Source organism: Acartia tonsa, chromosome 5 (genome assembly GCF_053477335.1).
Source record: "Acartia tonsa isolate MP-2025a chromosome 5, ASM5347733v1, whole genome shotgun sequence".
NCBI lineage: Eukaryota > Metazoa > Arthropoda > Copepoda > Calanoida > Acartiidae > Acartia > Acartia tonsa.
This window is the reverse complement of record NC_137264.1, coordinates 32,730,638-32,753,891: the sequence shown is the minus strand read 5'-3', so window position 1 is coordinate 32,753,891 and position 23,254 is coordinate 32,730,638. Positions and strand designations below refer to the sequence as shown.

The 23,254-nt window shown below is 34.4% G+C and overlaps 1 protein-coding gene across 2 annotated transcripts; it reads left to right on the top strand.

Moving 5' to 3' along the window:
- Nucleotides 1-77: 77 nt before the first annotated feature.
- Nucleotides 78-10,025, top strand: LOC145319315 (uncharacterized). Of its 2 annotated transcripts, none has more exons than XM_080161389.1 (4): nucleotides 78-136; nucleotides 877-3,806; nucleotides 5,561-5,635; nucleotides 6,565-10,025. In XM_080161389.1, the coding sequence occupies exon 4, from the start codon at nucleotides 6,566-6,568 to the stop codon at nucleotides 9,419-9,421; it is 2,856 nt and encodes a 951-aa protein (XP_080017515.1). In that variant the 5' UTR covers nucleotides 78-136; nucleotides 877-3,806; nucleotides 5,561-5,635; nucleotide 6,565; the 3' UTR covers nucleotides 9,422-10,025. The 2 variants fall into 2 exon arrangements, with proteins under 2 accessions (XP_080017515.1, XP_080017514.1); XM_080161388.1 differs by having other exon boundaries at nucleotides 877-3,860.
- The last annotated feature ends 13,229 nt before the right edge of the window (nucleotides 10,026-23,254 follow it).

The window sequence follows — 23,254 nt, the reverse complement described above, 5'->3', positions numbered from 1 at the left end:
TAATTAAGTATGTATATCTAGTTTCTTAAATTTATGTGTAATATTTAGGTACTTATTAAATTCACTGCAATGATTTCAGATAAAAATGAGAAATTAGGACAAAAAACCATTACTCAGCTGTAGTATTTGATTTCAGGTAAGAATCAACATAACTCACTATTAACCTTTTTAAAAATTCAATGCTGTCATGTTAAACTTTGTTGTTAGTAGCAAAGGGGTAGTTTCACGAAATGCATTTGAACTTAATTTAGTTAACCGCATATTTTTTCGTAGATATTTAATGGGTTAAACTACATTTATATAGCATATATTTGAAATAAATTCAATTTTCTACCACGTAGTTTTTAAGATATCAAGACTTGAAAATTGTCTTTTGTGATATATGCAATTTAAAAAGACGATTTTCAAGTCTTGATATTTTAAAAACTACGTGGTAGAAAATTGAAATACTTTCAAATATATGCCATATAAATGTAGTTTAACCATTTAACCAGGATAAAATATAAAATACATTTCGTAAAACTACCTATTTAGATGTGGAAATGCTTTTTTAAAAATAATTTCACCAACAAGCATCTGCTCTAAAACACTTTTGTACGTTAGAAAGTCTGTACATCTGTCAATGGGAGAAACAGGATTTCTATTATAAAGGCATGCTCTACTCATCATCTGAAATTTTTTGTGTAATTTCCAGAGCATCTGCCTAGTAACTGACTTTGTCTATCTTTTCTGTTATTTATGTTGTCTTAATTAAATCAGATTTGTTTGGTGTGTGGGTTTATGGGGTTCTGTTACTCATGAATGGTGAAATAAATAGATTTTACTACCTTAAAAGGTTTGCCTGTATAATTTACTCATAGGTTGTTTTTATTTTAGGATTTAATTTTGCAATAAAGATGGATTCTTCTGTTACAGTTGCTTGTGAAACTGACAAGATTAACCACCAGACTGTAACCCAAAATGTCGCAAAAACTTTCAACTGTGATTTATGTGGAACAGCTTTCAGTAAAAAGGGTAATTTAACCCGACACAAGTCAGCAAAAACTTGCCAAAAGAAAAACTTTTCACGTGATAAGAGTTCAGAATCAATGAATAATAAAACAATCAAACCTTTGAAATTGTCTAGAAATGACATTGGTTATAAGATTGAAAATGCTGAAAAAAGTTTGGATCATTGGACCTATTTAAAAAGGATTATTATTAGAGCTGTGGAAGTTCGGCTAAATAAGATAGATATATCAACAATGGAAACTTCTCGTAATTATGACTCATTTCATACTTCTATTTCTATTAAAGAAGAAGTTGACAAATGGGATTTTTTCGAAGCGGACAATTTTTTTGATTGTGATACTGATTTAGATTACGTTGAAGAGGAAATAACAAAAATTTCAAGAAACAAAGATACTTTGTCATTCAATGAAGATAATGATTGTTTTGATGATGGCATTGGTGATGAAATTGAAGAAAATTCTTATGATAAAGTAGACTTTCAAAATATTAATCAAAATTCTGAAGACATTGATAATCACAATGAAGAAGAAAATCTAAAATCAAATCATTTTAACTTTGCCGAAGTTATTGATGATATAAAGCTGGAAGAAAATGTGAAACAAGATGTAAAATATGAGTTGAATAAGACTGTACAACAACAAGCAAAGGAACTACCAAAGCCTTATTCCTGCAACTACTGTGAAAAAAGATTTGATAATAGAAAGAACTTGAGACAACACTTAAGAGTTCATACAGGAGAGAAACCATTTCAATGCGAAGTTTGCCAAAAGAAATTCTCTCAAAGGGGTAACCTGTTTGCGCATAGAAAAATTCACAACGGTGTTAAAGCCTATCATTGTGATATCTGCAAGAAATCATTCATACAGGCAATTGAATTGAAAAGGCATGAAAAGTCCAAATTGCATCTGAAAAACCTGGGCATGTGGAAAGATCCCAAAGATAGTATTCCAAAAGAAGATTATCAGTTCTCATGTGAACATTGTAATGAAAAGTTTTTGTATCAAACTCATTTGAAGAGACATCATTGTGTAGATTATGTTTGTAGTGAATGTAGCGAATCATTCAAGTTTGAGAAAATGTTATATTTTCATATGAAAAAAATGCACAAAATTAGTGAGGAGTCATTTTTCTGTGAAGAATGTGGAAAATCATTTTCTACATTGAAAAATTTTAACACACACGTCAAAATACACGAAATACCAGAAGAAAATTATCCATTTTCATGTGAACATTGCAGTGAAAGATTTCTTAAGAAAATACAATTAATTAAACATATAAATAAAGTACACACATCTAAACTAAAATGTGAGATTTGTGACAAGACATTTAAAAAACTTTCAGACTTTGAAACACACAAAAGAATTCATACAGGTGAGAAACCATTTTCCTGTGACAAATGTGGAGTTTCATATAGATACCCAAAGTCTTTAAAAATACACATACAGACACACACAGGAACAATTGAAAAAAAATATGCCTGTCATTTGTGCGAAAAAGCATTTATCGATAAAGGTAAATTGGTTTTGCACATAAAAAGGCACACAGGTGAGAAAGCTTACTCTTGTGAGAAATGTGGGAAGGCATTTATATCAAGCAACGTACTAAAAAACCACATTGAACGTGTTCATTTGGGTATTAAGCCGTTCTCTTGTCGAATATGCGGCAAATGTTTTGTTAGTCCCCAAACTTTAAGAGAACATGAAAGACTTCATACAGGAGAAATGCCATTCTCATGTGATGTTTGTGACAAAAAGTTTGCAGCTAGTAGTAATTTGGCTCTTCACAAACAGATACACTCAGCTGAAATATTTCCCTGTGATCAATGTGATAAGACTTTTAACACAAATGCACAACGGACAAAGCATAAATCAATTCATTCAGGAAAATACACATGTGATATCTGCAACAGGGCATTTATAAACAGCACTGTCCTTGATATACACAAAAGGAGTCATTCAAAGGAAAGACCGTTCTCTTGTGAGTTATGCCATAAAACATTTATACAAAAATCTACACTCAATCTTCACTTAAAAACTTCTGGACATGGGAAGCTGGAAACCAACGGGTATATTGACCAAGTTTTAGAAATGAAAGCAGATTGCTCTAGCAGTGGTGATAATAGTTCAGTTACAGATTTTAATTCCTAAAATAAAGATATATAATCATATTTTTTATGTTTCCTAATTTATTGAAAAAAGATGAGAGGCGGATGAAACACTTTTTGTAACCAACCCCCAAAAAGAGTTACAGAACTGAAATTTGCCATTGCAGTTGCTTTAATGATGTACAATGTGGAATTGTTAGGAATAATTTCACGGAAAAAATAAGCTTGTCTCAAATGATTCAAAATTCAAACAAAAATTTCGGCGGTTCGGTCGCCTTTTCTTTTTGAGTTATTTTATATTACATTAAAGCAACTGCTATTCAAAATTTTGATGTTGTTTCTCTTTTTTGATTGAGATCTTTTGTGTTTTATTTTTCCTTTATTCTGCAAAATAAGGGGAGGTGATTTTTATTAAACCTTGTTATATTTATGATCAAATGATAGAAAATAAGGATTCTTCTAAATATCCTATCAAAAATAATTTAGTTCATTTTCGTTTATTTAGGTAGAATTAATAATTATACAAAACCTTTCATAAACCTAAATCTTTAAAAACTTTTTAATTCATGAACTTTTAACTAAGATCTTTAAAATAAGATATAAAGAACTAATTTTGTACTGCGTATTTCCTTGAATAATTCACATATTTTTTCAGATTTTGAAAATGAACTTGAAATAATAAAATGACTAGGTATGTTTACTAGGAAAGATTATGTATGACAAAAAATGAAACTGGAAAATACTGGTAGGTTTGTTAGATGATCCAAAGCAAAGTTTTTATTTAATAAGGGTCTAAATGTCGGTCTGTCTGAACTTCAGTAACAACTGGGTATAGGGGTCATTGATATGATAATTAGCCAAGTACATACCTACTTTTACTTAGTGCACTTTTTATTTTTGTGTATTTTAACTAGGGATGCGGACCCGTTTGATTTTTGTTGCGGAGCCGGATCTAGAAATAGTGGCTCTGGCTCCTACCTAAAATCAAGAAATCTCAAAAAAAAATTAAGTCTATTTTTGAAGGTTTTAAGTTCAATTTTTGAGAAAAATGGACTTGAAACACTTAAAATGGTTTCCAAGTTATAAAAGGGGGGGGGGTAAAATGTGGTGACTCGTGCCACGACATACCAGCAATTTTATTTTGGATGCTACTCCCGTAGTTTTAGAGATAATTGGGTAAAATCTTTTGGGCTGAGTCACTAATTACCCCAAGTTTTGGTATCTTTCAAAAAAAAACGGCGGCCGAATTAGGCAATTTGGAATCACTTGAGACCATGTTATTTTTTTCAAAAAATTTTCCCCTTATAACCAACCCTGCGTGGGGATTTTTTCAAATTCTCGTTTATCCAAATATATCTTACATTCAGTGCCTCTCCTAAGCTTTTAAAGATATTGGAACAAAATTTTTTTAGGTAGGTCAGTAAAAAATATTTGGCGGCGGCGGCGGAAAACGGCGGTGGGCGGCGGTACCGCCGCCATTTTTTTATTCAAATATTTTTTACTGACCTACCTAAAAAGATTTTGTTCCAATATCTTTAAAAGCTTAGGAGAGGCACTGAATGATATTTGGATAAACGAGAATTTGAAAAAATCCCCACGCAGGGTTGGTTATAAGGGAAAAAATTTTTGAAAAAAATAACATGGTCTCAAGTGATTCCAAATTGCCTAATTCGGCCGCCGTTTTTTTTTGAAAGATACCAAAACTTGGGGTAATTAGTGACTCAGCCCAAAAGATTTTACCCAATTATCTCTAAAACTACGGGAGTAGCATCCAAAATAAAATTGCTGGTATGTCGTGACACGAGTCACCACATTTCCCCCCCCCCCTCCCTTTTATAACTTGGAAACCATTTTAAGTGTTTCAAGTCCATTTTTCTCAAAAATTGAACTTAAAACCTTCAAAAATAGACTTAATTTTTTTTTTGAGATTTCTTGATTTTAGGTAGGAGCCAGAGCCACTATTTTTAGATGCGGCTCCGCATATGGTCTCAAATGATTCCAAATTGCCTAATTCGGCGAGAAATGCAATAAAAAAAATTTTTGGGGGCGGCGGAAAACGGCGGTGAACGGCGGGAGCGGCGGTCCCGCAGCCGTTTTTTTGAAAGATACCAAAACTTGGGGTAATTAGTGACCCAGCCCAAAAAATTTTACCCAATTATCTCTAAAACTAAGGGAGTAGCATCCAAAATAAAACTGCTGGTATGTCGTGGCACGAGTCATCACATTTTACCCCCCCCCCCCCTTAAACATATAGTTTGATCAAGGTATAAAAAAAAAAAAATTTCCAGATATTTTTTTGGCTACCCCCGGAGCCGTTCTAAAAATAACGGCTCGATCCGGCTCCAGCAAAATATGGCGGCTCCGGCTCCGCATCCCTGATTTTAACAATCTTTATATTGTTAAAATGCTAATTTTCTATAAATTGATGAAGTATTTTTATTTTAGAAAATTTGAAATGAAACGCCATTGTTGACCCAAGAATATTGTATTTGTATGTCTCTGCTTTATAGTTAGAATCAGGTAATTATTCGTATTTTAATATCTTTAAAAAATGATGGGGGAGTGTATGCCAAATTTTCATACTAGGCAATAAATATTACAAGTTTTAATCATTTATAAGATCTTAACGCACAAAGATATAACCTTACTAAATACTAATTATGTAATAGGATGTAAATACCTGTCGGACCCTGATTTTACGGGATTTTCTTTTTATTGAATTGCCTATATTAAAGGGCGGAAGTGACACTTAATTTTTGAAACCAAAACTAAAAGTCAAAGGAACTCGACTAAATAAAGTGTTACAGCTCTCAGATTTGAAATGGCAGTTGCTTTAAAGAGGTATAATATGGAAATTTGAAGAAACGGCGGCGGAACCGCCGCTCCCGCCTAAAACCGCTGTTTCTCGCCGAATTTTTTTCCTCGAATTTTTCTCGCCAAATGCAAATATAGGAAACGACAGGAAAGTGGAAGGCTGCTAATGCAGGAGAAGAGAAGTGCGGTTTTACTAGAAGTATGATGCCGTACAATATATTTGCACTTGACACTTGCTACTTTAATATTGAAATGTTTGAAATAAAAAAAGTTTCAAATGAAAATAGAAGGTAAATTTTTATGAAAAAAAGTTTATCTCATATGATTGAAAATTGTCTAATTTGGCGAGAAAAGGCAAAAATAAATTTCGGCGAGAGCGGCGGCTCCACCGCCGTTTCTTCACAGTTCGATATAGTACCTCCACAAAGCAACTGTCATGTCATTTCTCAGAGCTGTAACTTTTTATTTAGTTGAGTTCCTTTGAATTTTAGTTTTGGTTTTATAAAGTGTCACTTCCGGCTTTATATTTTTTGATCATAATTAAATCACATTTATAATCTTCCCCAATCTAAAAATTAATAATTACCTGTCAAATCTTTAAATAATATTAATTAATTATTAATAATATTATTCAGAATGGATTTGAAACCTGGCTACATTTCTGCTTTCCTCCAGTTCCAAACTGGAGGCCCTGACCCTGCCAATACAAACATTGTACAAACAACAGCTGAAACTACTGAGGAAAAACCGCCTGGCAATACATGTGATACTTGCCACAAGTCATTTGCGAGCAAGTCTGGCTTGATGAAACATCAGATTGTGCATTCGGGCGAAAAGCCATTCTTTTGCGACATTTGTTTAAAATTGTTTTCTCGCAAACATGATTTGACAATACACATGCGGATGCACACGGGCGATACGCCATATAATTGCGACTTGTGCGGTAAGTCATATACAAACAGTGGCAATCTTATTAAACACAAAAGAAGTCACACAGGCGAGAGGCCGTTTGCATGTGATAAATGTAGTAAAGCATTTACGAATAATAGTGATTTGACGAGGCATAAATTGTGTCATTCGGACGTCAGACCTTTTAAATGTAACGTTTGTCCCAGCGCGTTTAAGATAAAACAAAAGTTAGCAGTGCATATAAAAACCCACTCGACAGAAAAGCCCCACAAGTGTGACGAGTGTGAAATGGCTTTCAGGGAACCTAGTCAATTGATGTATCATAAGAAGCGACATGCTGGAGATTTACAGTTTGCATGCGAGCTATGTGATAAACGATTTTTATTCAAGTATGCTCTAGACAAACATTTTATAACACATACAGGCGTTAAACCATTCAATTGCGATATATGTGGAACAGCTTTTACAAAGAATAGTAATTTGACAAGACATAAACTGTTAAAAAAGTGTCATGAGAAAAAGTTTCCTTGTGACGAATGCGATAAGGTTTGCGCCAAAGCAGAAGATTTGGCAAAGCACAAAAAGATTCATTCGGGGGAGATAGTGCTGCCTAAATGTGACACATGTAACAAATCATTTTGTGATATATCTACTTTAAACAGACATAAAAAATCATTCGGACACTTGAAAACCTCAGGAAGTGACTTTTCAATATTCAAATGTGACGTATGCAATAAAACATTTAGTGATTTGGCTGACTTGAACAATCACATGCAAACAGATGGACATTTAGATAATATGGCAGCAGGTATTAAGGTGGAAATTCCGGAGAGAGAAAATGAAGACTCTGACACAGAAGCAGCTGCAGCTGACTCCAAACAAGACATCAAAGGAGAAGCTTATGATGATTCTCTCTCATTCCATGAAGTTAATGACTGTTTTGATTATACAGAAAATGATGAAAATATTGAAAACTTTGAGAATGATGCTGCTGCAAGTATTGTCAAGCAAGAAAAGCAAGATAAATCTAATCTAAACGAAGAAATAAGCCTGAAAAATGAATCTTTACCTGTTAAAAAAGAGACTGACACTAATGAAACTACTGCAGAGAAGATGTATGATTCAACAGATGATAAACATTATAATGCTGTTCAACTAAAGAAAGAGGAAGATGAAGTTGAAAAGTTTGTGGATCAATTGGTTGATTTAGATGAAGTGGTTAAACTTGAAATTAAGGAGCCACACAAGCCACATTCATGTTCCTATTGTGGAAAAGGATTTTATAAAAGAAAGAACTTGAGACAACACATAAGAGTTCATACAGGAGAGAAACCATTTCAATGCGAAGTTTGCCAAAAGAAATTTTCACAGAAGGGTAACCTTTTTGCGCACAGAAAAATTCACAAAGGTGTTAAAGCCTATCATTGTGATATCTGCAAGAAATCTTTCATTGAGGCAAATGACTTGAAAAGGCATGAAAAGTCCAAATGGCATCTAAAAAAGTTGGGCATGTGGGAAGATCCCAAAGATAGTATTCCAAAAGAAGATTATCAGTTCTCATGTGAACATTGTAATGAAAAGTTTTTATATCAAACTCATTTGAAGAGACATTATTGTGTAGATCATGTTTGCAGTGAATGTGGCGAGTCATTTAAGTTTGAAAAATTGTTAAAGGGTCATATGAGTAAAGTCCACAAGAATAATCTTAAATGCGACTTGTGTGACAAAACTTTTTCTGTGCCTAGTTTATTGGAAAGGCACAGAAGATCGCATACAGGGGAGAAGCCATTCTCATGTGAAGAATGTGGGAACTCGTATGCAGACCTGAGAACATTGAGAACACACATTCAGACACACACGGGCACAGTTGAACGGAAACATGCCTGCCACATGTGTGAGAAAGCCTTTACCACAAACCATAGATTAGTTCTGCATATAAGAATACACACGGGGGAGAGACCATACTCTTGCGAGGAATGTGGAAAAACATTTATAACAAGTAACAAACTGAAACAGCACAGTAGAACTCACTCGGGTATAAAGCCAGTCTCGTGCGAAATATGCGGCAAATCATTTGCACAGGCCAGAACTTTGGAAGAACACAAAAGACTTCATACAGGAGAAAAGCCTTTCTCTTGTGATGTTTGTCATAAAGCATTTGTTACTAGAAGTGGCTTGTTTTCCCACAAGCATGTCCATTCAGCGGAAAAGCAATTCTCGTGTGACGAATGTGAAAAGGCGTTCAACACAAATGCCCAACTCACACTTCACAAAAGGCTTCACAGTGGAGAAAATCTGCATACATGTGATATCTGCAATAAATCATTTATAACAAATAGTGTACTGTTGACACACAGAAGAATTCACACCGGAGAAACTCCTTTCTCTTGTAAGATTTGCCTGAAAGCATATAAACAAACCAATGCACTGAATTATCACTTGAGAACCTCTGGACACGGAAAGCTGATAAATTCCCACGGAAAATCAGATGAAAGTTTGGACATGAAAGAAGAATCATCTATCAACGGAGATTATCATTCTGCAAATGACTTTAAACCTGAAAATAATGATTCTCAATCATAAAATCTTTACACATATATATAATTCCAAGATATTAAAATTTTATATTTTTCATGTAGAATATTTTGTGTTTCTTATGTTTTGACCTGTCTAGTTATTTTCTTATTAAAATTTTTTGTTCGGTTTTGTTTTTATGAAAATATAAAATAAAATGATAAGTATACATAGTAAGTATAATTATATTTGAAATCCTATTGTCAGATAGCATTAAAGTATACCGGGGCAGGTTTTTAGCTATTTTTATGCCAACCTCTCTAAAATGAATTGTTTGAGATTTCAATAGTACATCCATCAATAACATGATGTTTTTTTTCAAGTGAGGAGTGAGACAACATCAATTTAATTCATTCGTCATCCTTTTTTTTACAAACTACCAAAGTTATTAGGTATACCTAAGTTTCAATAAAAAGTAGTTATTAATGATGATAATTTAATTATGTATATTATTTACACAAAATGCTTGAAATATATTAATTTGTTTCTTACACTAATAATGCAATTAATGATCATGAGAAACCTGAATAAATATGGTAATTATTTTATTATGTCTAATAAATTGTTAATATTTAATTTTATTGTTAATAAAGATATTAGCTGATGTATAAAATGTTGATTGTTTGCCTGCACTATAATAATGAAGAAAAAAAACCGCGAAAGTGGCTTAATACGTAGCGCATCCGCTCGTCGTCGAGGAGGTGATGGGATCGACCCGGCTCAACACTGCGTCAAAACTAAAGACGTTAGATATGGTTTCTACTGATGCTATGTCAGATGCGCGACATTGACTGTTAGTGTAAGGGGAATGTCATTTCGCAACTCATTATCATGCACAGTTATGTTTCTCACATTTTATGAAAAAAAGACATAGAAACAAAATAGATGATTTTTTTAAGTCAACACAATAATTAGCATAAAATTTATCAACCTAAATGTGAAAATCAGATATAAAATCCTGTTTAGAGCAAATATAATGCAAAAAGTAATTAATACATTTTTGCAAAGTATGAAAATCTAAAGAAAAAAGTTCTTTTAGATTTTGACATACATATCAGATAAATGTATATAATAATAGTGATCAAAAACTATAAAACAAGTTATACTTTTTTTCAACCCTATCACTGATTAAAATTCACTTTCAGGTTTATTAATTACCAAAGCAGCAAATAAAACTATTTTTATAAAGTAATTAAACAAAATAAACTCGAATCCACAATCAGGTGAGTTTTATAATGCGGTGGACATTTTTTTTTGCCGTTAATTTGTTTAATTACTTAAGATGAGTTTTGACTACTTTAGTTATTATTAAACCTAATTTAATCAATGACAGAGTTAAAAAAAACTTTCTTTTTCTGTTTTCTCTTTCTTTAGTAATCTTGATCAGGGATTCAGTAATGGGACAATTCCAGTGTTTCGGAGCCGGGAGCAGCAGCATTTTTGGTGGAGCCGGAGCCGTATTTTTCGTTAAAAACGGCTCCGGCTCCAGATTAGCTAAAAATTATTTTTTTAAGTAATATTATAATTTGGCAACGGTTTATTTCCATAATATAAACTGAAAAACTATTGTTACTTAACAAATAGACACACATCCTTCTACTTTTATATAGCTTTAATCAAATAAAAGCAAAATATTTTATATTATTTATTTTATTTTATCGGTACACCGACAAACGTCCTACTACGACAAACGTCCTAATGCGACAAACGTCCTAATGCGACAAACGTCTTAAACGACAAACGTCCTAAGCGACAAACGTCCTAAGCGACAAACGTCCTAAGCGACAAACGTCCTAAAGGGACAAACGTCCTAATGCGACATCTCTTAAGTAAAACGTCCTAATTTTTTTTTTTAAATTATGAAATAAAAAAATCTTCTAAAATTTGAGAACAAAATCCACTAACAAAAAAAACATTTGAACAATGAAAACCAATATGGCGATTAAAACACAGGGAAATAATTTTTAACTGAAATTTATTTCTTGAATAACTTTATCCATAGGCTAAATTTTGAAAATCTGTCCTGACAGTTTTTCCAAAGTCTGTGTTGGCTATCCAATGGCATGGTTTTGAACCCGATGCATCCTTGCATTACAAAATTCGACCTTTAATATTTGAGGAGGTTTTACTTAAGAGATGTCGCAGTAGGACGTTTGTCGCATTAGGAGGTTTGTCGCATTTTCAGGTTTAGGACGTTTGTCGCATTAGGACGTTTGTCGTAGTAGGACGTTTGTCGGTGTACCATTTTATCAAATTCAATAATGAACAAAAATTGATATATTAATTTTAAGGTAGGAGCCGGAGCTGGGGTAGGAGCCGGAGCCGCATCAAAATTAAACGGCTCCGACACCCTGGACAATTCAATTGAATAGTTTATGCTGATAGGCCATTAAAACCAAACATATCCAGAAAATTTGAAGAAAATAGCAAGTGCTATGTTTTTCAAATGTAGAAAACTCAAGTTACAGTATGAGAAGGAGTTCTACGAGAAATAGCATTCATCTAAAAATTAGGTAACCAATATAAAAAATTTTAAAATTAAATAAAAATTTCCTGCAGTTTCCCTATAACTGTAAAACTTTGGGGACTAGTGTAATAGCAGCCCATTGTCTCCTCTCTCTTTATGTTATACCTTTCTATTATCGAACAAAATTTGACAACTTCATTTATGGAAGTTTTGAATTTGTTAATCTACACTAATAACACTAGTCCGTTTTCTTAAACAAGCTGCTAACTGATCTAAAATAAGTGTGGTTAGGTTACTCGACACAGTTCAGTTACCAATCATGAAGTACGCAAAAGTTTTTTAATGGTTTCATAAATAAACTGATGTGGACAATGCGTCATTTTTAACATAGGTTATAAGCTGTCGTAGTAAACCGATGAAAGGCAGGGTTGCCGTTTTAAAATTCATTTAAATTAGCATAATAGGCCTGTTTCTGACAAATGTCGTCTTATAAAAGACCATAATACATCTTGGTATTTTTTATTAATACCCCGTTTTCATAAAATAAATTGACATCGGTTAGCAGCTTAGACATAAGTTAAGGGTGCTGTTAAGTGTTTCATAGACCAAACTGAAGTAAATTTAACTGATCATGATAACCGATGTGTGACGTCATAACATAAGTTAAAGCTAAACCAATGTTCACATCAGTTAAGACTTAACCGAAGGTGATAAAAACAGCTTAACCAAAGCCAGCTGTCGAAATTCGTACGGGGCATTTGTACTTCAGAAGAAAAAAATAAAAACAAATAAGAAATGGGGTGGCATTAATTTAGTAAATTAGCAAACAACGATGATTTTGTAGATTTAAAAATAAAATTTTTTTAGGGAAGAAAATTTTTTTTCTCACATTACAAACCATACCATAACAAAGCTATCCAATAAATATAATTAATTCTAAACATTAAAAATTACTTATTAAAAGACTGCGGTCGCGCCCAGCCCCCTGCCCCCACCCAAAAAAAAAAAAAAATTTTGAAAAATTCAGCATTTGCCTATTTTGAAGATCTTAATTGACAAGGGATTTAAAAAAAAAATTGTTTTATCATACTAATATTATATGTATTTAACCTAAATTAAAAATTTCTTCTTTGTACTTTTTCTTCATTTTCTATACTCTTTGCATCTTTTCATTACTTATACCATTAATAAAATAAACACCAAGATGTATTAGGTTTTTTATAAGACGACATTTGTCACAAATAGGCCTTTTATGCTAATTTAAATGAATTTTAAAACGGCAACCCTGCCTTTCATCGGTTAACTGCGACAGCTTATAACCTATGTTAAAAATGACGCATTTTCCACATCAGTTTATTTATGAAACCATTATAAAACTTTTGCGTCCTTTATGATTGGTAACTGAACTGAGTACAGTAACCTAACCACACTTATTTTAGATCAGTTAGCTGCTTGTTTAAGAAAACGGGCTAATGGTATAAGTAATGAAAAGATGCAAAGAGTATAGAAAATATAGAAAAAGTACAAAGAAATTTTTTAATTTAGGTTAAATAAATATATTATTTATGATAAAACACTTTTTTAAAATCCCGTGTTAATTAAGATCTTCAAAATAAGCGCATGCTGATTTTTACTAATTTTTTATTATTTTTTTTTTTTTGGGGGGGGGGTGCAGGGGGCTGGACGGGACTGCAGTCCTTCATTAAGTAATTTTAGGTATAAAAGTAATTTCTATTTTCCGAGAAAGCTTTGTTTTGGTATGGTTTGTAATGGGAGAAAACAAATTTCTTCCTTAAAAAAAATTATTTTTAAATCTACAAAAGCATCGCAGCTAATTGATAATTTACATAATTAATGCCACCCCATTTCTTGTTTGTTGTTATTTTTTATAGGCTGAAGTACAAATGCCCCGTACGAATTTTGACAGCTTGCTTTGGTTAAGCTGTTTTTACCACCTTCGGTTAAGTCTTAACTGATGTGAACATTGGTTTAGCTTTAACTTATGTTATGACGTCACACATCGGTTATCATGATCTGTTAAATTTACTTCAGTTTGGTCTATGAAACACTTAACAGCACCCTTAACTTATGTCTAAGCTGCTAACCAATGTCAATACCCCGTTTTCATAAAATAAATTGACATCGGTTAGCAGCTTAGACATAAGTTTAGGGTGCTGTTAAGTGTTTCATAGACCAAACTGAAGTAAATTTAACTGATCATGATAACCGATGTGTGACGTCATAACATAAGTTAAAGCTAAACCAATGTTCACATCAGTTAAGACTTAACCGAAGGTGATTAAAACAGCTTAACCAAAGCAAGCTGTCGAAATTCGTACGGGGCATTTGTACTTCAGAAGAAAAAAATAAAAATAAATAAGAAATGGGGTGGCATTAATTTTGTAAATTAGTAAATAGCTATGATGATTTTGTAGATTTAAAAATAAAGTTTTTGAAGGAAGAAAATTTTCTTTTCTTAAATTGTAAACCATACCAAAACAAAGCTTTCCAAAAAAATAAAAAATACTCTTCAACATTAAAAATTACTTAATAAAGGACTGCGGTTGGGTCCGTCCAGACCCCTGCCTGCCCCCACTCCTCCAAAAAAAAAATTGAAAAAATTCAGCATGCGCCTATTTTGAAGATCTTAATTGACAAGGGATTTTAAAAAAAAAATTGTTTTATCCTAAATAATATTATATTTATTTAACTTAAATAAAAATTTCTTCCTTTTACTTTTTCTTTATTTTCTATACTCTTTGCATATTTTCATTACTTATACCATTAATAAAATAAATACCAAGATGTATTATGGTTTTTTTATAAGACGACATTTGTCCCAAATAGGCCTTTTATGCTAATTTAAATGAATTTTAGTATGGCAACCCTGCCTTTCATCGGTTAACTGCGACAGCTTATAACCTATGTTAAAAATGACGCATTGTCCACATCAGTTTATTTAAGAAACCATAATAAAACTTTTGCGTACTTTATCATTGGTAACTGAACTGAGTCTAGTAACCTAACCACACTTATTTTAGATCAGTTAGCAGCTTGTTTAAGAAAACGGGCTAATATATTTTATGAAAACGGGGTTCTATTGTTGTGTTTAGTGATAAAACCAGCTACGTAATCAATTGTTCTGTCAACGCAAACCCAATTGGATTAGTTTATATAAAGCAGTGAAGGTAGCAAGCTTAAAGTTATTGTAAAATCTATTTCAGTATCGCTTGGAAATCGATTAATATCCGGTGGATTAGGACTGGTTCTCAGACATACTGAAAAATCATGTATATCATCATATTTTATAAAGTTTTCTACGAATATATTAAAATCACTATTTAAGCCCAAGCCTTCGACATCTCGGTGCTAATAAACTTGTTTAAATCTTATAATTGTACATTTAATATCCGCAGAAAGCTAATCTTATAAAGTATAAGGATTTTTAGTCTGTAGCTTAAGATTTTAATAACTACTGATCTCATTGAGTTTGGGACACATTGACTAGTTAGTAGTTGTAATACAATGCAATAAATATTTATTCTAGTATAGCATCAACTCCAATTAATGTCTGCTGAGCCGTACTGAAAAATCATGTATCTGCACCTCGGGGCTAAAAAATGGTTTTAATCTAATAATTGTACATTTTTATATTCGTAGTAAACTTTATAATACGATGCTAGACATAGTTTTTTTTAGTTGAAAATAATTTATAAATTTTCAAGGTTTGTCAAGTTTAGTTCAGAGAGTCGTGCTGAGAACACGCATTTTGCAAGCTCTCCCCGCCCTACCCCATGTGTTAAGCTCAGTTCTACCCTCCCCCTCTCTCTCAACTAGTTCCCCTCTCCCCACTGCCCGTGGTCACTCCGCAGTTGGAGGAAAGGGAAGACACTGTAGCCAGAGGGCACCTCGTATTTAGGCCTGGCAATGTGTTTGTGTTAACGTATCGGTCAATTGTTAACACAAAAAGTGAAAATAAAACATTAAATAAATGAATTAAAAAATCAAAATTTATGTTATGTGTAACCTAATCGCTTTAATGAACAATTTATAGTGAAGACACTCTCTAAAACTTTTTGATAATTTATCGGTCTGGCAACATTCTACCGGCGCAAAGTACTCCCGACAAATAAGCTCTCCCATTGGCTAACATTTTTTCGCGTCCCACTATTGGTCAGCTGACCCACACTCTTTCAGCACCCTCGGATCCGCCATCTTCACTTCATCATGGCCTGTAGTACGTGTGACAACCCAGAATATTGGTCAAAATTTAAAACAAATCTGGACGCAGCTTTGGATGTTAAGTTTAGTGAATACGATGCGAATATAGCCAAGGTAAGGGATGAGCTTATCCATAGTACTTTTGCCAGTCATAAAACCGAAATTAATGATATTAAATTGAGAGTCTCAGATTTAAATGTTAAATTACAATCTATCGAAGGCATTGAAAATTTCGTCGACGCTAAATCAGTCGCAAGTGAGCAAAAAGCGATTAGGACCACGATTACACAACAAAAGGACTATTTAAACTCTGTCGAGTCGTCGAGAGAAAATTTCGTAAAGTTTCAACTTCTACAAAACTCGATAAGAGAGCAAAGATGTCGCGATTGGAGTTGTAGAATAGTGAATTTTCAGCAGCCATGGAACCGTGAAAATATCACTGAGTTTGTCATATTCAGAAACATTATAAGGCCCACCCTTGAAACCGCCGTTAAACGAGGGGAATTAGAATATATCCCTTCACATTTTAGTGATATCGTTGAGCGTGCTCATATGCTCCCATATACAAAGGGCCAGATCCCCGTTTTTATCTTTCGTTTTATGTCTAGATCCTACCTCGACGCGTGGATGAACAATAAGAAGGCTGTGCTCGACCGCTACAACGCCGAGATCAAGAGGTTCAACCCCAGGAATAACGCGTCACCGGTCCCGTTCTTTCCCAACAGATTTGTGCAAGCCAAACAAGATATGTCAGACCTCAACAGGAAGACAATGACCTTTGTATATGCCACCAACCAGATTTCGAGGGCCAAAGTCGCTGGCCAATATGTACAATTCCAGCTCAAGAACGGCAGCCGCTGGATACGCTGCCTTAACCCGTTCGGCAAAGACCTGAAGGAAATGGCTCAACCCATACCTGGAAGTGAGGATTTTTTTCTGTCTGAAGCACCGCCGATCCTTCGTTTCAACAAGTTAACGCCTGAGGAAAGGAAAACATTCTTCTTGAACCAAACTGATTTAACAGAGGATGACTTCCCCAGACAGTTTAGCACAATCACTGCCCATCCAGCCAGCTCGGTTCAACATAATTCAACGTCTGCCTCTGCCCCAGCTCTTGAGGACCTGGCTGTGTTCCCTCCCATAGACTCTGCCGCACGTAACGCCGCAACTGCAACCGCCGCAACCGCCGCACCTAGTGCCGCACATGTCGCCGTTGCACCTGCCGCCGCCGCACAGTCTGCACCTGCCGCACCCGCCGCCGCACCCGCCGCCGCCGCTGCCGCTGAATTCACTACCGCACCTGCCGCCGCGCTCACCGCCGCACCTGCCGCCGTGACCGCCGCCGAACCTGCATCTACTGCCGCAATTGCCGCCGTGTCTGCCGCCGTACCTGCCGCATTTACTGCCGCACCTACCGCCGCACACGCCGCCGCACTTGCCGCCACGTCTGCCGCCGCATCTGCCGCCGCATGTTCTGCATCTTCTGCATTTACCGTTGACTCAGCACCTTCTGATCCTGTTGCCACGAGGACATTTACCGTTGACTCAGCACCTTCTGATCCTGTTGCCACGAGGACATTTACCGTTGACTCAGCACCTTCTGATCCTGTTGCCACGAGGGCCAAATCCAGAGAAATCAAGGAAGTGAGAGACACCGCCAATAAAACAAAACGTATAGCAACAAAGGCGGTAATCTCAACATGAAGTTAAGTATCTTGAACGGCGAAAAAAGGTACCTAACATAAGACATTCAGCATAGTTATTATTTAGTTGACGTGAACTTTATAATACTATATATATATTACCTAACTTATAATTGTTCGAACGTCAATGTCGCCTATTAATCTTAAACTATTGTCTCAATCATATCTCTATTTTTTGTTGATTAGCATATAAAATATATGGAACTTGTATGAAAATGAGTAGGGGGAACTAAACTAGCTTTTAAATGTGTTGCCACCCCCAACACACACATAAACTAAACGCAATCGGAATAAATATAGTAAATATAGTATTTTTTTTCGTTTCAACGATAATATTTTGTATATTAACTATCTTTATTTGTTCATTAATATCTACTGTGTTTCAGATGTCCATACTTGACGTTAAGGCGACTCCTCCTGCGGTGCTCCTGGACCAGCTCTACTATGACAAACCTCCCTAATGAACAAATTAACCAGGATAACGGTAACTTGAACGATAACGTTGGTCTAAATCTTATGAATCCGATTTACGGTGACTACTTTAATGATTTCGAAAATGAATTCGGAATAAATTGTGTCTTTTCAAGTGAACAAGGTATTGTACAAAAACTGAAAACATTCAACGAAAACCTTCTCAATATTTTTAGTATTAATTGTCAGTCATTACATTCTAAATATAACGATATTGTCTCAACCGTAGACTTCTTCAAGCAACACGATATCCACTTAAATGTTCTGTGCTTCCAAGAATTATGGCTAAATAAGGATGTAAATATGGATTGCTATGGGATTAATAATTATGATTGGCATGTTAAACTTAGAGCAAATAATAGGGGGGGAGGGGTGGGTATTTTAGTAAGCAGATACTATAAAGTAGATAAATTATTTGATAAGTTCTCATTTAAAGAAAATATTCTTGAATCTATTTGCTTAAAAATTTCCTACAATGGTCTAAAGTTTTGTTTATTAAACTGCTACCGCCCACCTAATCAAAGTAATGCTGAAATCGAAGAATTTTTTGAGCTTTTTTTAGATTTGATTGATAGAATAGCAGCACTAAACATACCATACTTCATTGTAGGAGATTTCAACTTTGACCTTTTCAAAATAAGTAACATAAATAGCAATTCCATGAGAATTATTGAATCCTTTTCTTTTAACGGTATCATAAATACTGTTACCAGAGCCACTAGAGTTACTAGAACCACAGCAACCCTTCTTGATTTATTCGGGGTGGGGAATTTTATTCAAAACCTAATGTCATCTTTTGTTTTAACTTCAAAAATCTCCGATCACTTGCCAATTATTAATTCATTCCGAATAGACAAAGTAAATAAACCCAAACTTCCAGATTTTTTTGAAAAAAGAGAATTGAATGATGAAAACTTTGATGCCTTAAACTATGCACTCTACCACACTAACTGGAATCATGTCTTAAGTCAGGACAACACAAACATTGCTTATGATAACTTTATTTCAACCTTTTTGAAACTTTATAATGAAAAGTGTCCAGTTAGGAAAAAACGTAAAAACAAACGCACCCAGCCCCAGCAACCTTTCATGTCAGATTACTTATTGCGTTGTAGATTGCATAGAGACATTTTGTACAGTAACTTTTTAAAAGACAAAACAATTGAAAATGAAAGTATTTACAATGTCTATAGGAATAATTATAATAGGCAAGTGAGAAGAGCAAAGATTGATTATTACAGAAAACAAATAAGAGATGCAAATGGAGATGGGAAAAAACTTTGGAAAACTCTTAAAGAGGTCATTGGTTTTAATAAATCTTCCCCTGAGTGCACATACCTTCAAGTAGGCCCAAACAAAATTGAAAATGACCAAGAAATAGCTAACGAATTCAATCGTTATTTTAGTCAAATTGGGTCTTCCCTAAGGCCTGAAATTCCTTCCACACCCAAAAATTTTTTTGAATACTTACCACCCCCATGTCAAGACTCCCTCTTTTTTGAACCATTGTACCCCTTCAAGGTTATTAATATTATCCGTAGCATTAAACCTAAGCGTTCCACAGACATCAATGATGTCTCGATGTTTGTTCTGTCTCGCTGTGCTGATACCATTGCCACTCCCCTAACACATGTTTATAATTTATCACTTCAAAATGGCATTTTTCCTGAAAAAATGAAAACTTCCAAAATAGTTGTCCTTCACAAATCAGGTTCACTCAGCGAGGCAGATAATCATCGAGGCATTAGTCTCATTGATAACTTTTCTAAACCCATCGAAAAATATGTCTGTGATACGCTGGTCAAGTTTTTAGAGGATCGGTCTTTTTTTAGCAATCGCCAGTTTGGCTTCATGAAAGGGATCTCAACCTTTCATAATGTATTGAACTTAAGTACAATGATCACCCAAGCACTCAGTCGAAATGCTTCCTGTATGGCCATATTTTTGGACATAAGAAAGTGTTTCGGCATGATAAATAGGGACATCCTTTTTAGCAAACTGGAGAATTCAGGGATAAGGGGGGTTGCACTCGAGTGGTTCCGTAGTTACTATGCAAATAGAAAGCAGCGTGTATTTTTTAAGGGCCTTTTCTCCTCTACTATTGAATTCATTATCATTGGCGTACTCCAGGGGTCAGTCCTGGGACCAATTCTTTTTTTGATCTTCATCAATGACCTTGTTTCATGCAGTGAAGAGATCCTAATCAATCTCTTTGCTGATGATGCAGTGGGCTTCATTGAAAAGCAGAATATTATCCAATTAATAAACCTTGCAAAGGAGCTTGTCCCCAGACTGACCCAATGGTACAATGCCAATAAGCTTCTCATACACCCCCGCAAGACCAAATGTATGGTCTTTTCCTCCCCCCGAGAGATACTCACCCCCGCTGAGCTCGCAGCTAAGACCAACTTCGAAGTTTATGTAAATATGAACAACAACAATGAAAATGATGAGTCAAAAATTACTAAGTTGGATCTTGTTAGCGGTACCAACGAGGGTAGTATCAAACACTTAGGGATTCAAATAGACGAGAAAATGAAATTTTCTTATCATCTTGAAAAAGTCTATAGCAAAGTCTCTAAAATAATTTATAGTATGAAAGTAATGCGTCATTTGTTGGACAAAAAACACCTAAAGCTACTCTATACTTCTTACATTAAGTCGAATATCGAATATTGTTGTCTCCTGTTCACTGCCTGCCCTATGTATCTGTTAGCACCAATTATTAAACTACAAAAGCAAGCCATAAGAATAATTGAAAACTTACCAAGCAGAGCTCACACAGCTGAATTCTTTAAATCTAATGGCATACTTCCATTCAACCTATTAATTGAATTCAATGTTTGTAAATTCATGCACGCCTATAAATTGGGCACTTTTCCTAAAATCTTTGAAAACACTTGGAACTTTGTTCAAGACAGACATACGTATGGCACAAGGAACAGGAACAACTTTGCTTACGAACCGGGCACCAATAGAAACTTTCTCCTGCACGCCCCTCTTAACTCTTTTCCAACTATCTTTAACAACCTTCCACTTGAAATTAAATTAATTGATAATAAAAATATTTTTAAGAAAAAATGTTTTACTTATTACATAAACAAAATTGAGTTTTAATTAAAATACAAATACTTTTCTTTCTTTTTACTCAACATTTGTTTTGCTAATGCTAAAAATCTCTGTTCTTTCTGAGTTTTTTTTGTTTGCTCAAACCAAGTTTCTATCCGTACTCCTTATTTTTTAGCCCACGACTTTCTGTAAGCATTAAACTTCTTTGTTAAAATTCAATAAAACAGCATTTCCTTAACCTCAAATCACAACGAATAGGTTCCGTAGGAACCGACACACATACCCAAGTATAGAGTAGCTTGGCATAGTTTGTTTTTTATCCATTTTATCGTTTTTACATTTTTACCCTTAGTTTGTTTCTTTTATATTATTTTAATCATTCAAGATAACCTTGCTGGTATAGTAGACGGGCTACCTCACGACGCACTTCCTCACTGACATTGTCACCATTAACTATATTGAGAAGTCGTTGATATGTTATTGTCAATCTATTGCGTAGCGGCTGCCACATTTGTTGGTATTCTTCCTCTCCGAACATTTTCGTGTCTAAACAATAGTAGGATTAAAACTCCACTAAAAGCTAAGCTATGACCAAAATTTAGCGCGCGACAGCACGCCACAGTTTTTTAATCTTACCATGACCCACTTTCACCCTTCTCTTTTAAAAAAAGAGTGAGACTAATATAAACATTTTTTGAGCACAAACCACTCTCCCCTCACCTCCCCTCTCCCACCCACCCCCCCCCCCTATTTTCTTCCTTTCTCACTATATATTGATGCCCCATACACAGCTATGCTGTGACAAGTTCTCAAAACATAAAAATCAGATTCCGGAGGAATCGAACATTACACATTTAGGGACACACTCCCACTACCTCAAAATACCAAAATCAGATTCCGTAGGAATCGCATATGACCTATATTTTATTTTATTTTGTACATTAGTGGATTATTATATCCATTCTCAAGAAATAAAAATCAGATTCCGTAGGAATCGAAACCAATCATTACACCTTGTTCACTTAGGTACCTAAATACGTTATATAGGTACGGTTTATTATCTATGGACACATCATTGGAGTATCTTATCTTATTTTATTTTATTTTTGGATTGGACCAGCGTTGTCGCGATATTTATCGTTACCCTGTAATTATTGGTGTGGAGATGTCCTTATACACGGACAAACTCCACTCTGTAATGAGAATAATTTGTTACAAAGGAAACTGTCTAGGTAGAGCTGAAAAAGGATCACAACGGGAATAGCGACTTCTTTTGAAGGTTTTGGTTCCTTAATTGTTCCGAATTTATGCTTGGAGAAGTTGCAACTGATAGTAGGAGGATGTCTGAAATACACAGCAAGATATTGTATTTTATTATCATTACTGTTAAGATTATTTATTTACACATATAACATTGTATCGGCTTGGCAAGCGTCAAAGTACACCAGTGGCTCCACAACCCTTAAAGGGTTATGCCAACTATCTGGTACAATGTTGCATGGAATTTTTCTTGTAAAATGTTATCTTTATTCTATTCGAACTGGCCTGGTAACTAGGTGGAGACGAAGTTCGGTCAATTCCATGCTAGGTACTTAATAATAGTTACTATGTAAATTGTTCTCAAACCTGCATCAAACATAACAAACCAGAACAATCAAACCAATCAAAGCATAGTAACCTAATTTATGATATATATCTAATAAAATATGTTGTACCTTTGAGGAAAATAAATCTTATCTTATCTTATCTTATCTTATGAAAGTATAGTACTTTTTTCAGATCAAAAGGGCATCAGTTTTCATAAATAATTTAATGGCAGGTATAAAAGCGCTTTGCTACGATAAAAACCATGAATTTTTTTTAAGATCTTCACACGCCTACACTATCTAGGTATGTTCGACTAGAAAGAAA

Coding starts and splice junctions, on each gene's coding strand:
- LOC145319315 (XM_080161389.1), top strand. CDS start 6,566: ATGGATTTGAAACCTGGCTACATTTCTGCTTTCCTCCAGTTCCAAACT.